Here is an 18,362-nt window from a genome sequence, read left to right on the forward strand (position 1 = left end):
CTAATTTAGTATGTCATTTATTCATTCTTTAAACCTAGTGTCACTGCTGCCAAGGATATATGATAATGAGTTTTTGAGACAGAATATAGCTCACCAGCCAGCTTCGTATAGACACAGATATAAAAAATCTAGAAAAAGAAACACTGGGATAATCTGCCTGGAAACACCACCCATCTGATCTGGAAGCCCCAATTCCTAATGATTACATGAGACTTCTGTTTACACGATGGTATAGCACTAAGTTTGATTTGCTCTTATTTCTTATGCTTAGGGTAAAGATCCGAAATAACCCGTTCCCATGGCGTCAGCATATGCTTTAGTTTATACGTCTGCGGTGTGCTGAAATGTGCTTTCAGGATTGAACCAATTAGCGGCGGAATTAAATAGATTCGGTGAGATCGAGGACACAAGCAGAACTAATTACTAATTATGTCCTTTATTTGTCTGCCTCCAAATTCGGGGAAACTGGACCCGTTGAATTTCTGCCGGCCAAGTACTCCTCCCGTCGGTTTCAGGCCTCTGGACCGCTAACCGGGTTCCCATTCGAGGAGTCCCTGCGAGTGGAAATTTTTATTACCACCCCCAACCCCCTTTTCCCTTTTCGCACGGCGGAACTCGGCTGCTCCCGGCTTCGGGATCCGAGGGACGAGCGATTCGGTAGGACGCCGGAAGCGCTCTAGGAACGGCCCCCCCAGGGCCCAAGAAGGGGAGATACTGGGCCGCTCCAGCCATGGTCGGAATGCGAGCGCTGCGGAAGAGCAAGACGCTACAGTATGGAGTCCCCATGATGGTGAGCGGCGGCCGGGGGGAGGGGGCGGCGGCCGGGACGCTCGCCTAGAACTACCTCAGCAGAGCGGCCGCTAAGCGCTTGCGGAGGGCGGGGCTTCGTTTGCCAATGGCGGAGACTGCAGCCCCCGGGCCGGCCGCTAGGGGGCGGCCTTCTCGGAAAGGCCGTCGAAGGAGCGACGAGGCCTTGCGTCGGGCGGCGCGAGCGTTTCAGCAACGGCTCGCTCTCCGCTCCCCCCCCGCTAAAAAAGGGTCACGTGACAACCGCCCCCCCAGGGGCAGATGAGGAGATATACTGAAATGGAGAGGGGGGCGGTGTCGTTCTTTATATTCATGCCGCATTGCATGACGCGCATTACAGCGTGAGTTTTAAAGTACAGTATTCGAGAACTGACCCTTTTTTAGAGGGTGGCTGTGCTTGTCGGGTAAAGAAACAAGGAAAACCGCCTCCCCCCAATAATTTTATTAGTTAGCTGTAACCCAGTACAGTGGTAAAGGTAAAGGGACCCCTGACCATTAGGTCCAGTTGTGACCGACTCTAGGGTTGCCGCGCTCATCTCACTTTATTGGCCAAGGGAGCCAGTGTTTGTCTGCAGACAGCTTCCGGGTTATGTGGCCAGCATGACTAAGCCGCTTCTGGCGAACCAGAGCAGCGCATGGAAACACCATTTACCGTATTTTTTGCACCATAACACTCACTTTTTTCCTCCTAAAAAGTAAGGGGAAATGTCTGTGCGTGTTATGGAGGGATTGCCTGCGGGTGGCATGCCTACGGATTTTCCTCCTCTAAAAACTACGTGCGTGTTATGGTCGGGTGCGTGTTATAGAGCAAAAAATACGGTACCTTACCGCTGGAGCGGTACCTATTTATCTACTTGCACTTTGACATGCTTTTGAACTGCTAGGTTGGCAGGAGCTGGGACTGAGCAACGGGAGCTCACCCCGCTGCGGGGATTCGAACCGCCAACCTTCTGATTGGCAAGTTCTAGGCTCTGTGGTTTAACCCACAGCGCCACCCACGTCCCGGCCAGTACAGTGGTACCCCAGTTTAAGTACTTAATTTGTTCCGGAGGTCCATTCTTAACCTGAAACTGTTCTTAACCAGAAGCACCACTTTAGCTAATGGGGCCTCCTGCTGCCACTGTGCCGCCGGAGCACGGTTTCTGTTCTCATCCTGAAGTAAAGTTCTTAACCCGAGGTACTGTTTCTAGGTTAGCGGAGTCTGTAACCTGTAGCATATGCAACCCAAGGTACCACTGTACTGGAAAGCAGGTGTGAGCGAAATACATGGAACAGGCATATGTGGGATAGCTCAGTTGGTAGAGCAGGAGACTCGACTTAATCTCAAGGTTTGGGCAAAATGATTCCCGCATCGCTGGGGTTGGACTAGATGACCCTCGTGGTCCCTTCTGATTCTATGATTCTGTGATTCTACAGCTCATAGCTCTGACTACTGCATGAAAAAGCACCACTGCTTTGGTGCCCTGCCCCAATTTGCCTGAGATTGGAGAGACCAAGCCGGATTTGAGGCAGCTGGTGACCATCTTAGTGCCCTGGAAGGCTGCTGATGTGTGGCACTCTTTCAACTTCTCCCCCCTTCTTGTCTTTGTGGCTGGCGCTTCGGCAGATGCCTTGGCTCTTGTCTTTGTGCCCTGCTTGGAAGCTTCCCAGGAGCATCTGCTTGGCTGCTGTTAGACTCCGAATGCCGTTAGATTCAAAATGCCGTACCGGCTTAGATGATGGACCTTTCCAGATTCTTTTGATACGACACGGGAAGAAAGGAACTTGCACATGCCTTTGGGGTATCATTACTAGGTTGAAAGGGACTTCATCCAGTTGAAATCCGTGCCATTACAGGGAGACTAAATGTAAGAATTGCCCCACAGAATCAGGCCAAAAGCCCATCTAATCTGGCACTCTGTTCTCACAGTGGCCAAGCAGATTCCTATGGGGAAGCCTGCATGCAGGACCTGAGCACAACAGTACAGTGGTGCCTCGCAAGACGAAAAGAATCCGTTCTGTGATTCTCTTCGTCTAGCGGTTTTTTCGTCTTGCGAAGCAAGCCCATTGACGGATTAGCGCTATTAGCGGCTTTTAGCGGCTTATCTGCTGATCGGATCAGCTGATAAGCGGCTTAGCGGCTTAGAAAAAGGGGGGGAGGGGAAAAAACCAGCAGGAACTCGCAAGACATTGTCGTCTTGCGAAGCAAGCCCATAGGAAATTCATTTTGCGAAGCACCTCCAAAACGGAAAACTCTTTCGTCTAGCGAGTTTTCCGTCTTGCGAGGCATTCGTCTTGCGGGGCACCACTGTACTCTTTCCTGTTGACTGCAATTTCCAGTTGGCTGCAACAAGTATTACCGAAGGGAGGACAGTTAAATTTAAATTTTGGCATTAGCAAAGCAAAGACATTTTTTTCTATTATAATGGTAGCAAACATACTTGCTAAGTGCCAATCATGTCACTTCAATTCATAAATAAGCTGACTTTCAGACATTCTAAGAATTTTAGCTACCATTCCGTTTGTGGTTAACTGTGTAGCAATGCTCATTTTCCTGTAGAAGTTTCCCTCTGGAAAAATCTTTGTAGTGCTTCATTTCAGTAATTTAATAGTTGAAAACAGGCCTACTGCACTTCCAAGTCACCAAGCTCAGTAGGATATCCAAACAGCCATGTATTGTGAGGCCTTGGTAAGGTTATTATGCTTAAAAAGCAAAGGCAGCACCTAGAATCATAGAATCATAGAATCGTAGAATCATAGAATCATAGAGTTGGAAGAGACCACAAGGGCCATCGAGTCCAACCCCCTGCCAAGCAGGAAACACCATCAGAGCACTCCTGACATATGGTTGTCAAGCCTCTGCTTAAAGACCTCCAAAGTAGGAGACTCCACCACACTCCTTGGCAGCAAATTCCACTGTCGAACAGCTCTTACTGTCAGGAAGTTCTTCCTAATGTTTAGGTGGAATCTTCTTTCTTGTAGTTTGGCTCCATTGCTCCGTGTCCGCTTCTCTGGAGCAGCAGAAAACAACCTTTCTCCCTCCTCTATGTGACATCCTTTTATATATTTGAACATGGCTATCATATCACCCCTTAACCTCCTCTTCTCCAGGCTAAACATGCCCAGCTCCCTTAGCCGTTCCTCATAAGGCATCGTTTCCAGGCCTTTGACCATTTTGGTTGCCCTCCTCTGGACACGTTCCAGTTTGTCAGTGTCCTTCTTGAATTGTGGTGCCCAGAACTGGACACAGTACTCCAGGTGAGGTCTGACCAGAGCAGAATACAGTGGCACTATTACTTCCCTTGATCTAGATGCTATACTCCTATTGATGAGGCCCAGAATTGCATTGGCTTTTTTAGCTGCCGCGTCACACTGTTGGCTCATGTCAAGTTTGTGGTCAACCAAGACTCCTAGATCCTTTTCACATGTACTGCTCTCAAGCCAGGTGTCACCCATCTTGTATTTGTGCCTCTCATTTTTTTTGCCCAAGTGCAATACTTTACATTTCTCCCTGTTAAAATTCATCTTGTTTGTTTTGGCCCAGTTTTCTAATCTGTCAAGGTCGTTTTGAAGTGTGATCCTGTCCTCTGGGGTGTTAGCCACCCCTCCCAGTTTGGTGTCATCTGCAAATTTGATCAGGATGCCCTTGAGTCCATCATCCAAGTCGTTGATAAAGATGTTGAATAAGACTGGGCCCAAGACAGAACCCTGTGGCACCCCACTAGTCACTCTTCTCCAGGATGAAGAGGAACCATTGATGAGCACCCTTTGGGTTCGGTCAGTCAGCCAGTTACAAATCCACTGAGTGGTAGCATAGTCAAGACCACATTTTACCAGCTTCTTTACAAGAATATCATGGGGCACCTTGTCAAATGCCTTACTGAAATCAAGGTAGGCTATATCCACTGAGTTCCCTTCATCTACCAGGCTTGTAATTCTGTCAAAAAACGAGATCAGGTTAGTCTGACATGACTTATTTTTTTAGAAATCCATGCTGACTATTGGTGATCACAGCATTCCTTTCTAGGTGCTCACAGACTGTTTTCTTAATGATCTGCTCCAGAATCTTCCCTGGTATTGATGTCAGACTGACTGGGCGGTAATTATTTGGGTCCTCTCTTTTCCCCTTTTTGAAAATAGGGACAACATTTGCCCTCCTCCAGTCTGCCGGGACTTCGCCTGTTCTCCAGGAATTCTCAAAGATGACTGCCAGTGGTTCTGAGATCACATCTGCCAGTTCTTTTAATACTCTTGGATGCAGTTCATCTGGCCCTGGAGACTTGAATACATCTAAACTAGCCAAGTATTCTTGTACTATCTCCTTAGTTATTCTGGGCTGTGTTTCCTCTGCTGAATCATTTGCTCCAAATTCTTCAGGTCGGGCATTGTTTTCTTTATCGGAGAAGACTGAGGCAAAGAAGGCATTGAGGAGTTCAGCCCTTTCTGTGTCCCCTGTTTGCATTTCACCATCTTCTCCTCTGAGTGACCCCACTGTTTCTTTGTTCTTCCTTTTGCTACGAACATACCCATAAAAGCCTTTTTTGTTGCTTTTAACCTCTCTAGCAAGCCTGAGTTCATTCTGTGCTTTAGCTTTTCTGACTTTGTGTCTACACGTGCTGGCTATTTGTTTGAATTCCTCTTTGGTGGTTTCCCCCCTTTTCCATTTTTTGTACACATCCTTTTTTAATCTTAACTCAGTTAAAAGTTCTTTAGATAGCCACCCTGGCTTCTTTAGGCACCTTCCATGTTTCCGTCTCATTGGTATTGCCTGACGTTGTGCTTTTACTATCTCCCTCTTAACAAACTCCCAGCCATCATGAACTCCCTTTCCTTTTAGTATTACTGTCCATGGGATCTCACCCAGCACTTCCCTAAGTTTTATGAAGTCGGCTTTCTTAAAGTCAAGAAATTGAGTCCTAGTATGCTTGGCTGCTCCTTTCCGCTGTATAGTAAACTTCAGAAGAGCATGATCACTCGTGCCTAATGATCCTTCCACTTCTACCCCACTAACCAGCTCATCAACATTGGTTAGGACCAGATCTAAAATGGCTGTTCCTCTTGTTGCTTCTCCCACTTTCTGGACAATGAAGTTGTCTGCAAGGCCAGTGAGGAATCTGTTTGACCTTATGCTCTTGGCTGAGTTTGACATCCAACAAATATCCGGGTAATTGAAGTCCCCCATTACTACTATCTCCCTTCCTTTTGCATGCTTGGCCATCTGTTCCAGGAAGGCATCATCTATGTCCTCCGTTTGGCTTGGGGATCTATAGTAAACTCCCACAATGAGGTCTCTGTTATTCTTCTCTCCCTTAATTTTGACCCAAATGCTCTCACTTTGGGTTTGAGGTTCTAAATCTTGGATCTCTTCACAGGTATACACATCCCTGACATATAACGCCACTCCTCCTCCTTTCTTGTCTGGTCTGTTTCTCCGAAATAGATTGTATCCCCCCATTATTACATTCCAATTGTGGGACTTATCCCACCAGGTTTCAGTGATGCCTATTATGTCATATTTAGTTTGCTGTACCAAGAGCTCAAGCTCATCTTGTTTATTTCCCATGCTTTGCGCATTAGTGTACAGACATTGAAGTCCATTAATCATTCCCCCATGTCTCTTATTTAAGGATTTTTTCCTCCCACCACTAGGTCTGCGTGCTGTTTGCTCCATTTGGTTTATGACATTTGGATGATCATCTTCATCAATTGATAGACTCCTACCTTCAGGAGCACTGTCTCCCTCCCCCACATTAGTCAGTTTAAAGCCCTCCTGATGAGGTTTCTGAGATTTTTGGCAAAAACATTTCTCCCAACCGTTGTGAGGTGCAGCCCATCGCTTGCCAGAAGTCCATCTTCAAGAAACTGCAGTCCGTGATCTAAGAATCCAAACCGTTCCTGTTTACACCATTTGCGAAGCCAGCTGTTCACTTCCACTATTTTTCCCTCTCTCCCTGGGCCACGTCGTTCAACTGGGAGGACAGATGAGATGACAATTTGTGCATTTTATTGCTTCAATTTCCTGCCCAGAGCCTGGTAGTCTCTTTTGATCTTCTGGAGGCTATTGCTTGCAGTGTCATTGGTTCCCACATGAACCAAGAGGAAGGGGTATTTGTCAGTGGGTTTTATGATTCCTTGCAGTCGTTCAGTGACATCTTGGATCTTAGCCCCGGGGAGACAGCACACTTCCCGAGACATCTTGTCAGGCCCACAGATCACTGCTTCTGTTCCCCTCAGTAGGGAATCCCCTATCACCACTACACGCCTCCTCTTAGGTTTGGTCGGGGTTCTTCCATGAGCTGTCCGTTCCAAGGTCACCTGCACATTCCCTGAGGACTGACTTTGCTGCTCGTCTTCATATACCTGATCGACTGAAATGAGGGAGAGATTCTCAAATGGAGTCTGCTCTTCGTCTTCCATGCTAGGGGAGAGGACCTCAAAGCGATTGTGTATTTCTAAACAATCAGAACGAACCCTGGGCCTCCTACTTCTTTGAGTCACGTTTCTCCATATATCTGGCTCCTGTGTTGATGAACTAGCCTCCTTCTCAGGGGAGTCCCCTGTCTCCTCCTTGGTGGAGACGGTGTGCTCTGTTACTTCCAAGAAGAGCTCCAGATCTCTAATTCTTTGGAGCGTAGCTACACGTCCCTCCAGTTGCTGGACTTTGTCTTTTAAGAGGGCAATCAACATGCAATTGCTGCAGGTAAAGCTGCCTGCAACCTTTAGCAAGATGGCAAACATTGCGCAGGAACCGCAGGCGACTGCAGCTGTTCCCTCCCCCTCCATCTTGAGAACGTCGTTGGGGTGGCTACAGCGGTCCTCCATTATAAAAAGCGTGAAGACAGGACAAATAACTCCCCCCACAAAAAAAAACCTAGGTCTCCCCCAACAAACGTTTGAGACTAGTGCCCCTAAATCTAAAAGATGGATAAAACTCTGATAAGCTCCTCCCACAGCTAATCACCTTCAACAGAAACCCTGCCCCCTCTGACCTTTGCACAGGGAGAACAGCTAATCAGCCACAAAGAAACACACACACACAAGAAAACCCTTTTTGCTCCTTCTTCAACTGCTGCCCTGCTACCTTTATGAGGACCAACCAAATTGTCAGAAAATAGCAAGCTTTTGAATTCTCCAGAACTCTTAATCAGTCTAGATATTATACAAAACAAAGGGGTAAGAACAAGGGAAAAAGCACAACAAAAATTCAGGAGTTTGGTTGGATGACATCTGCATTTAGAATACAGTAAGATTGCATTTACACAGTGGTTACGTTCCAGAGATCATGGCTAATGCCAAAATTGCATATAGTCAAAATCCATTGGGTTCAATGGTAGATGGGATTGCCAAAGTCATTTTTCCCAGGACCCTGCCCCCTTTCCGGCCTTTAAAATTATTATTTTTTGCCATGCGCGTAAAGCTGAATGTGCACAAGTTAAATGTGCATAAGTTGTGGGCCAATGTTAGAAAAGTTGCTGAGTACCTGAAAAGCTATGATGCATAGTTGATGGGCTGCACAACATTTAGTTTGCTGGCTTTTAAGATTCAGTTGTTTTGCTGACAAGTAGATTTTGCTTAAGGGGTTTGTTTTGGTTTGTTTGCATGATGGTTTTTGTGCCATTAGCTTCAGAATTCTGGTCAGTTTTCATTGTTCCAATGGTACATGCTTCTGCAGAAACTGAACAGACAGCAAATGTGACTTTGCACAGAATTTAGTGTTATGATTGAATTCCAGTCTTGGTTCCTATTAGATTCTTTCTCTTCAAGATCTACCGTATTCACAAATCCTGCCTATGTCATTAACTGAATAGGATTATTTGTTTGTTAGTGTTAATATATGTGACAGGTCATTGAGATAAGTAGCACAAAAACCCGGGCTGTTAAAGGCACAAACACACACACAAAAACATAAGAATTGATTTTAAAATACCATATTCAGCCTAATACAATACAAAATAATACAATAAACTTGGTATAGGGAAGTCATAGCACACTGGGTAAAAGTTGTTTGAAACCCCCCCCCCCAAAAAAAACCTGCTATTGTGTGTGTGTAACTTTTTTTTAAAAGGGAAGAATGAATTGTGGAAGGCTTTGTTGAATTCTCCCAATTGTAGCTTTGTTAGATTGTTCCATACTTATTTCTCTACCCAGCAGGTAGACATAGTACAGGAAGAATGTAGAATTCTTAGTTTCTGGGTTTCCAAAGAAAGGCAAGTGATAGTGAATTTGATTTTGCTGAAAGTCTAGCAGACTTTGATATCAGGTGTGGGAACTACTGTACATACTTTCCCTACAGTTATCCTGTTGCTATCTGCTAATAACATTGAAGACTTTTCAATTTAATTAAAATCTAATGTATCCTCCCTTCAGAGACCCCAGCAAAGGTCTCTCTCCTGAGCCTTATGTGCACAGAACAACCTATATACAAACATCATGAGAATAAAATTAGCAAGGCTATGATCAGCTACAAAAAAATTGACAGGAATCTTGTCAGTTCCTTGTGTTCTTGCTGAGAAAAACCAGAGCACATGGGTGTGGAACCTCTGGCATGTGACCTATGTGACACGAAGCATGGGATAAATAAAGTTGCAGCTCCAAAGGAAGAATTGGGAGCTTTGGTGTATGCTTCCAGTTGTCCCTTAAAAGTGCATCTTACATTTGATGCTGTTTCAATTTGATGCTGATTGTAAACTCTGCTGCTTTCCTGCCTGGTTTTTTATGACACCTAGGCTTAGCTTGTAGGACAATAGCATGAGCAATGTGGATCTTTTATATATGCCCACCTCTGTTCTTTTTGTCATTTTCCACATCCTAAAAAAAAAACTTCCTAGAAAATGGTCATTGTGCAACTGGTGTGACCCATTTCTGAGTAGTGAGTCCACTTACCAAGTGGATAGTAGTGTTCTAGGGAAATCAAGTTTTACCATGTGTCAGTTGCCTTTTACTTTTTTTAAAAAAACACCAACCCAATATTGCTTATGTTTTAATCTTTTGTAAATCTTCCATATATTTCAGGATTAGGAAGGCTTGCACTGTGAATTAAATAACCAAATAAACTTTTAGAACAAAGAAGAAGTTGATTTATGAGGGATTAAAATAACTAATGCAGGTAAATGTGCTGAATACAATGATTATTCTGGGGAATTCTCCAATCTGGCTTTCTTCACCTTTGAACTTGACAATATGTGTGATCATATCAGTGCCTAGCATAAGCCAGCAAGAACCTAAGAGAGTGGTGTAAGATGGCATGGAACACTGTTTAACAGCTTATGCGCTGCAGGGTGTGAAGTCCCACAGCACCAGGATGGGAACATCTGTCCAGATGCTGGGATGAATTCTTGTGACCTTGTAGATATGTACTGTATGTCTCTCAAGAGGTTGTTCCACATGCTTGGATTTTCACATCTCCTTGCCTCTTACTACTTTGTACTGTTTCCAAACTGATTTCTAAGAGCCACGAGAGCTTTTTCTTTTCGGAAATTCTATTTGAAGTGTACCTAGCTCTCAAATACAGTAGATGGTGCTCCTGTTTCTAAAATATGGTGTTGATTTCACTTTTCTGATAATAGTTGCAGCTGCCAGTGATTCATTCCCCATGTGACTCTTGCATACTGTACTGGGACAGCAAAGTTCTTTGTCACTGGTACAATAAAACTGCTATTATACTGTTTCCTGAACATGCAGAATTTTGTATTTGGAACACTAACTCCATCTGAAAAGTGTCCCTTTAAAACCAACAGAAGATGGGTGTAAAAATCTTGATATTGTTTCTATGCAATCATATGTGGTTTATTTTTAGTTAGGCAGCAGCACAACTGGAATGTCTTTCATCCTGTTCTCTGGAGGGTTCTCATGCACTGCTGGTGCTGTATTCTTTCCCATTGAAGTGAATGGAAGCCATTCACTTCTATAAGAAAATAAAGCTGCTGAGCTTAGGTGCATCTATAGGGCCGACTGGCAAGTTTTGCCTAATCACAATCACAAGCTGGTGACTGCAGCTATTTTATATTATCCTCCAGAAATGATTGTCATGACTTCTATAGGACAAAATAAAATCAGCCATCACACTGGCTGACACTTTGCCCGCTGCTTAAATTAATTGTGTTTAGAAAAACAAATTTTCATCTCTGCATTTGCCACAACTGTCATCTGTTGTTTTTTGTTTGTCTTTTATCGTTACTGATGGCTGATGCCATGGGCAATATATGCAGTGGGAGGTGTAATAGTACACATTCTGCTGTTTAATGTTGGAAGAAGAAAGATGAAAGCCTGAAGTCAAGTGGTTTGTCTATGTATTGGAAACCATGAAGAAATAACACTAGCCAGATACTATCCCAAGCTGCCCTCAGAAAATGCTCATGCAAAGGTGAACCCTAAGCCCTTAGGGGAGAGCATCCCATACTTGTGAGCCAGCTGCTTAAGGAAAACTGTCTCTGTATGCCTTTGCCATTCAAACATGGTACACCACAGATAGTGGCATGCCATTAATTTTAATGGACCACAGAAAAGGAGGCCCATTCGCAGTAAGTCTGCTGCTCAGCCATTCTCAGAAATTGAGCATTGCTCCATCCCATCCTCATGTTTAGGGAGTATGAGTACTTTGCAGGTGATGCTGTCATTTAGAGGAACTCTTAGCTGCTTTTTCTGTCATCCCATTCTGTTCCTCAGTCTATTCCTCAGTTTTGACCTTTGCCCCTCCCACTCCTTTTTCTCCTTTCAGAATTTGGCTGTTTTGCCACAGCTTCTTATTTTACCCTGTAGTCCAGGTGTGGGGAACTTTTGCCTTCCAGATGTTGCTGAACTACAGCTCCCATCAGCTCCAGCAGGCATGCCCATTGGCCAGGGGTGATGGGAGTTGTAGTTCAGCAACCCTGCTGCAGTCCATTTAACTGGCCAGGAAAAGTCACTGCCCAACTAATGAAAGAGAAGCAGTTTTTAACTGCAGAGCTGGGGGGCTCCAAATCTTTATCCTTTGTTTCTGCCCTGTATTTCTTACATCATGGAACACTGGGTGATAAAAGGGAATATTAATTCCTTGTGTTGGGGTGTGTGGTGTTTCGCTTCCCTGTTGTGTGGAAGCTACTGAAGAAATAATACTAGTCTTTAGGTATCTACAGATTCTTTTTAAAAAAAGCAATGACAGGCTGGTTGCATATGGAGCTGAAATGAAGATGGGAGAGAATTCTTCACTTCTTAAAATGCAACGTGTCTTGTTTTAAAGGAAGAAAGGGACAGCCCTGTTTTTAACAGGAAAGCTGTTCTTGACCCCCCACAACAGACTTGTTCTTCAAGCAGCTGTGTTAATTCCCTTGTTATCTGACCTGGCCAAGCACTGTGTGTAATGCAAAATGACAACAGTCTGGTTGAAGGAGCCATTTTTGCTCATGCTTGCACTGAGGAACATATGGGCTGCCTTCTTTTTAGAGGGTTCTTTGTGTTCTTTGTGTTTTTTGCAAAATATCTTTTCTGTACTTCATCACATTAATTTGCCTAAGGGAGCTTTTTTTTTACTGAACAGGGGTAGGGGGACTGTGGCCCCTGGATGTTGTTGGACTACAATTCTCATCAGCTCATCAGTTAGAGATGACAGAAGTTGCAATCACATGTCACATGGAAGAGGGAACAAGTTTGTTTTCTCTTGCTTTGACTTCAAGTTAAAAGAAAGGACACTCCCGACTAAACATCAGGAATAACTTAATGATGATAAGATCTGTTGGACAGTGGAACAGACTCCTCAGGAGGTTTTTGAGCAGAGGTTGGATGGCCATCTGTCATGGATGCTTTAGCTGAGATTCCTGCATTTTGGGGGTGTTGGACTAGATGACCCTTGGGTCCTTTCCAACTCTACGATTATATGATTCTGTGAACTTTTGGAGGGACACACATTCCCCTTCCCTATCCAGAAACTCTCTTGTGTGGCTCAGAGGAGCAGGTTATTTGCTCAACAGGGAGTCCTTTGTGATGAAATGTGTAGCTTTTGTTTTTACCTCTCTCCATTTAAGATGGAAGAAAGTATGAAGCTGGCATTTCCCACTCATCCATAAAAATTGCTTTAGGATAGGCATCTTATGACCAGAGTGATCCTCTCTTGGAATCAAGGGCAAAACCAGCTTGTTTCCAACCAAATGGAAGAGCCAAAGGCCTGGCAAGTGGTGTTTCATGCTTGTCACTCTCAGAATTGCTCATAACACTCATAAACTAGATTAGGCGAACCAAATAAGGCTGATGTCAGTCTACATCTTTTTTTATTTAACCTAGATGGTTTTCCAGCCTACTGATTACATCTTTATTTTATTGGGAGAAATGTCTTCTGCAAGTAGCAAGGTTTGAGATGTGGCACAAAACAGCAAAAAATCATTAGCGCCACCAACCATTCTGTGTATGTTAGCTTGCTGATGGCATATATAAGTGGGATGTGCAAAAAGTACTGCAGCCTGGCACGTTCCCTTTCACTGTTCCAGTCAGTTGGACATGCCCCTTTTCAACTATTCTTCTAGTTGCTTATCAGATGTTTTTGCTTTCAATCAGCCAATGTTCTATGGCCATTGAATTCTCATTGGACTGGTTTTTTTTTGGGGGGGGGTATCTCCCCCTCAGTTGTACTCAAACAGACCTTGGAGTACTGCCCTTCTATGTATTGGTGGTGCCATCGTTTGACTACATTTGTGTAAGAACACAAAAGACTACAGTTGGAAGTTGAGAGAATGATAATACATGAAGCTGGCTATTCAGAGCAAGTCCAAAAGACCTGATGGCCACAGGCCTGGTTTGTGTGTCGTTTTAAAATAATTGTTTAAAATCAGGCACCCGCAAACTCGGCCCTCCAGCTGTTTTGGGACTACAACTCCCATCATCCCTAGCTAACAGGACCAGTGTTCAGGTGTGATGGGAATTGTTGTCCCAAAACAGCTGGAGGGCTGAATTTGGGGTTGCCTGTTTAAAATAAACTCTGGTTTAGGGGTGTATGAAATGTGAGCGTACCCACACATTTGCAAAACATTTGTATGTGTTTTGAGGGACTTGTCTAGTCATGCATAGCAATATTGGTTTGTTTGTGAGTGTGCTTCTGTACTCATTTCCCATATGACTCTTGCATACTGTACTGAGACCGATAGTAGGGGGACTTTCTGGGTTCAGTGTTGCTTGAGATGAAAGATGAAGGGATAGGGCAGGTCTGTACAGATCTATGCTGTAAAAAGGTTCAGAAAAGGGCAAGCAAAATGATCAAGTGCGTAAAGCAACTCCTCTGTGAGAAAAGGTTGCTCTAGCCAGTGTGGTGTAGTGGTTAAGAGCGGTAGATTCGTAATCTGGGGAACCGGGTTCGTGTCTCCGCTCATCCACATGCAGCTGCTGGGTGACCTTGGGCTAGTCACACTTCTCTGAAGTCTCTCAGCCCCACTCACCTCACAGAATGTTTGTTGTGGGGGAGGAAGGGAAAGGAGAATGTTAGCCGCTTTGAGACTCCTTTGGGTAGTGATAAGGCGGGATATCAAATCCAAACTCCTCCTCCTCCTCCTCCTCCTCTTCTTCTTCTTCTTCTTCTTCTTCTTCTTCTTCTTCTTCACTTACTAGTTTAGAGAAAAGTTGAGATGAGACATGGTGGAAGTTTATAAATTTATGTATGGCATGAAGAAAGTGGAGACAGAAATGTTTTTCTCCCTCCTCCATAACATCCGATGAAGCTGAATGTTGGAAGATTCAGGACAGATAAAGGAAAGTGCTTCTTCCTGGAGTAAATTGCTGCCACAAGGTACTAAGGCAGTGGCCACTCACACGACTTGAAAAGGGGATGTGCTATATTAATGGAGAAGTAGTGTGGTCATGATTATACGGAACCTCAAGAGTTCAGAGGCAATGTGCCTGAGAACCACTTGCTGATGAGCAAGGAGTGAGGGCTCTTGTTTTTAAAATTATGCTTGGCCCAGAGAAACTGAGTAAAGAAAAGTTCGCGCTCTCTCTCTTTCTCTCTCTCTGTAATAACAATGAAGCTGAATGTTGAAAGATCCAGGACAGATAAAAGAAAGTATTTTTTTCAAGCAGTGCATAGTTAAACTATGGAACCTGCTTCCACCTGAGGCAGTGGTGGCCACCAGCTTGGATAGTTTTAAAAGAGGATTAGACGAATTCAGGGATGACAAGTGGCTACCAACCACTATGGCTGTGTTTTGCTTCCACTTTTGGAGGCAGTATGCTGGGAATCGCAGGGGAGCAGAGTGCTGTCGCACTCTGGTCTGTGTTGCAGGCTTCCCACAGGCATCTGGTTGACTACTGTGAGAACAGGATGATGGCCTAGATAGGCCATCTTATGCTCCTGTGTGAGACAACGAAGATAATTGTCTTGACAAAGTTGTAGGTATGAATACGACATCTAAGGAACGATGCTACATTTGTCACAGTATGATTCATACAGCAAGCTATGCATCCAGGCTACTAGACTGCTGAGAATTCAGAGGCTGATGAGAAACCCAAAGATGGCTGTGCTTAATTTAAGTTGAAAAGTGACAGGATAAGTGGTTGGTGATATTTCTAAAGTCTCATCTATGTGTTCAAAGCTTGCAATTGCCGAGCAAGGTCTCCTGGACAAAAACATTTTGATGACACATAGCTTCCTGGAGAATGGGACAACACAGTTACAAATGTTTAGGTACACCTGAGCTGTTTGAGAGAGCTGCCTTCTAGCAAAACCCATATTATTCTGAAAGATAAAAGATGGGGGACTCTTTAGGGTGTCTGGGGCTGAGCCATATTGGTAGCCAGCATTTGGTTTTTTGGGTTTTGCTTTTTGTGCCCCTGCTGTACTTGAATAAATGAAGAACTGTAGTTTTCAGGGCTGTCACATCGGGACCTTTCAGCAGCTCTAAAATGCACACACAGCAGTTTTTCTTTAAAAAAGGAACCCCCCCCCATCTCTTTAATTCCCATCACTGTGAAGTAAAAAGAGAATATTTCATTTGACTGTTCCAGTTCTGCAGCTGCACAATGCATAGCTGGAGGCTTCAACAACAACAGTCTTAAAGAAGAGGTTTGAAAATTATCACATTCCCTCTTCAAGTAAAATATTTCATAACATTTCCCCGGCTTTCTTTTCACCAGTGCATGATCTGTGTTGCCAGCAGTGAATATTGTGATGTGATTAATTTAGGGATTTATGACAAAGGGAATGTAATTTTGTAATCTGGCTTTCAAAATCCATGCTACAACAACAGAATGAGTTTCTCTAGCAACAGAGGTGATCTAACATTGCAAATTGCTAGGCAGTGCTGGAGAAATTGCTGCTTGTTGTTTTGCTAACCTAAGGGTTGGCTGCTTTAGATTTTACTGAATAATTTGGTGAGTCTGGAATCTGTAGTAGAACACAGGGTTTGAGGAGGCCTGACTTATTCAGTCTTTATTTATGTCTGTCTTGTGTTGATGAGCGTTAATATCCTCTGTGTATAGTGCTCTGTCTGTATTTGTTTACTTAACATGTTTTTCAGTAAAATAACAGAAATTAGTTTTTCACAATGCTATTGAACAGAAACTAATGTCAATTTCTTCATGAAACAGTTACTGAGGTTGCTGAGCATATGTGACAGATGGCGCTTCTGTGTCACATCCCATGTTTCATTCCACCTTGCATTCTGTGCATATATAATTTCATTAAAAATGTTGCTTTTGGTGTGTGTCTTGGTGTGAACTCACTGAAACACCAACAAAATCCTTCCTTGAATATTGAATCAAATGATAGTTCTGAAAGCTGTGCTGTTGGCTTGTTTCCAGGTTAGTTTGTAAACCACGGTCTAAGTGAGGAGTATTGGTGTTCTGTGTTGTTAAAGGTGACCTTCAGATGTAAAATGCAAAAACCTATTAACGTAGCCATGTTTTCCTGGCTTTACAGTAGCCAGAGTCAAAGGGAGACAATTCTGCATGTAAGTTCAAAACCTAATTCTCCTGGTTTTCTTGTGCACCACACAGATCTCATATTATTATCAGATCCCTCATGTTGTTAATCTCAAATGTGAAAAACCTCTGACCCAACACATAAATGCTTACAGTAGAGAATGCTAACTGCTAACTGTTACAGTAATAATGCTACAATCATGGTACTGTATACCCCTGGACGAAAGGAAAATACATGGTGTATGAAGACGATCTATAAATTCTTCTCTGCCTTTTGGAAGGGCTAGATTATGGGCCTTAAAAAAATAATCGATACACTATGCCTTTCCATCAGTTGATGCCCAAGGCAGCTTATATAAAATCATAAAAAATAAATTATAGCAATAACCCCCCCCCAATAAAAACAGCAGGCACTACGAAAGCTAAAAACACAATAGTAGCATCTGTCTTAGTTTCTACACATCTTTGTAGACAGTTGCAGACATCCATCCGACACAAGCTCCAGTGACCTATCTGGACCTTTAAATACACCTGAGTTTTAAAAACCTATATACACACTATTTCAATTAGTCTTCAATCCGAAGCCCACTTGCCTGGAAGTCAGCCCCATTGAACTCAATAGTACCAGTACTTAGTTTTCAATAGACATGTATAGGATTTCACCCTTAGCTTTTTTTCTGGTATGTGAAATATTGGTCAATTTCTTTCTGGGGGAAAATCAGGTTATGATATACTCAATATCTATATGCTAATGAAATGTAACAGAAACATTATCAGAGATCGCAAAGAAAGGAATATACGATAACAACAAGAAGATGAATAAAGTAATAAAGGACTATCTGGATAGAACTGGATAGAACTGTTTAATTAAAGCAGCAATATAAGTGATGTTTGGACTCGTTCGGAGCTTGATGTATGGGTACCCCCAATAAAATTTAAAATTTGGCTGTATAATTTGGAACTAATGTGATTTGGATAATGTGATGTGATTGGCCTGTTAATAAAAATTATTCAGGAAAAAAAAGAAATCTAACAGAAACATGGACACTATTGCATACGCTTTGCAAGCTTGAAGAGAGGCAAACAACAACTTAATGGATCTAGCACACTAAGTGTTGCTTTATAATTAGTTTCACTATTGAGAAGCCAGGCCCTCCTGGTACAGCTGTTTCAGTCCTGCACAGCTATTATTCATATGGTCATGTTGCTGTGGGTTTGTGGGTTTGTTGGAATGTATATACTCAGTAAATCAATGGAGAGCAAAACTGCATTCAGTTAACCTTTTTTATGTCAGCCCCTGTACAAATGATTACTGCGGTAATAACCATTAAAGAAGAAATTATGAGCATGTGTGTTCATTTAAAGCAGTTTTAAATTTTTAAAGGAAGACAAACACACTGCATTAAACCCCATACTAGTTCCTAGGCTTTTGTTGAATGTCTGCAAGTTACCGCTTTTAATTTCCCTTAACACTGTTTCTGATTGTTTCTGGGACAAATCCCAGCCAGCTGAAAATCCTGTTGTAAATAAGGATGCTACAATGCTATGTAGGTAACCAATGTCACAAAGTCCAGTCAGCTTGAAGGCAATGCTTCTTTCACCCTGAATGGCTTTTTGCCCCTGTTTGCAGCTCCACCCAGTAAATCAGGGGTGGGAAACTTGTCCTCCAGATGTTGCTGGTCTACAAATTTGATCCTCCC

The 18,362-nt window shown here is 43.4% G+C and overlaps 1 protein-coding gene across 3 annotated transcripts in view; it reads left to right on the forward strand.

Annotated features, from left to right (window-relative positions):
* The first annotated feature begins 244 nt into the window (after positions 1-244).
* The window catches only part of COX16 (cytochrome c oxidase assembly factor COX16), a 52,115-nt gene continuing 33,997 nt past the window's right edge, over positions 245-18,362 (forward strand). Inside the window, exon 1 of one of the 3 annotated variants that reach the window (XM_081186520.1) lies at positions 245-790. In XM_081186520.1, the coding sequence (XP_081042646.1) occupies positions 731-790 (60 nt within the window). In that variant the 5' untranslated portion in view covers positions 245-730. The remainder of the gene's footprint in view (positions 791-18,362) is intronic. The other 2 variants (XM_081186519.1, XM_081186521.1) reach the window with 2 other exon arrangements.

This window comes from Podarcis bocagei (assembly GCF_964188305.1).
Source record: "Podarcis bocagei genome assembly, chromosome: 1".
NCBI classification, from domain to species: Eukaryota; Metazoa; Chordata; class Lepidosauria; order Squamata; family Lacertidae; genus Podarcis; species Podarcis bocagei.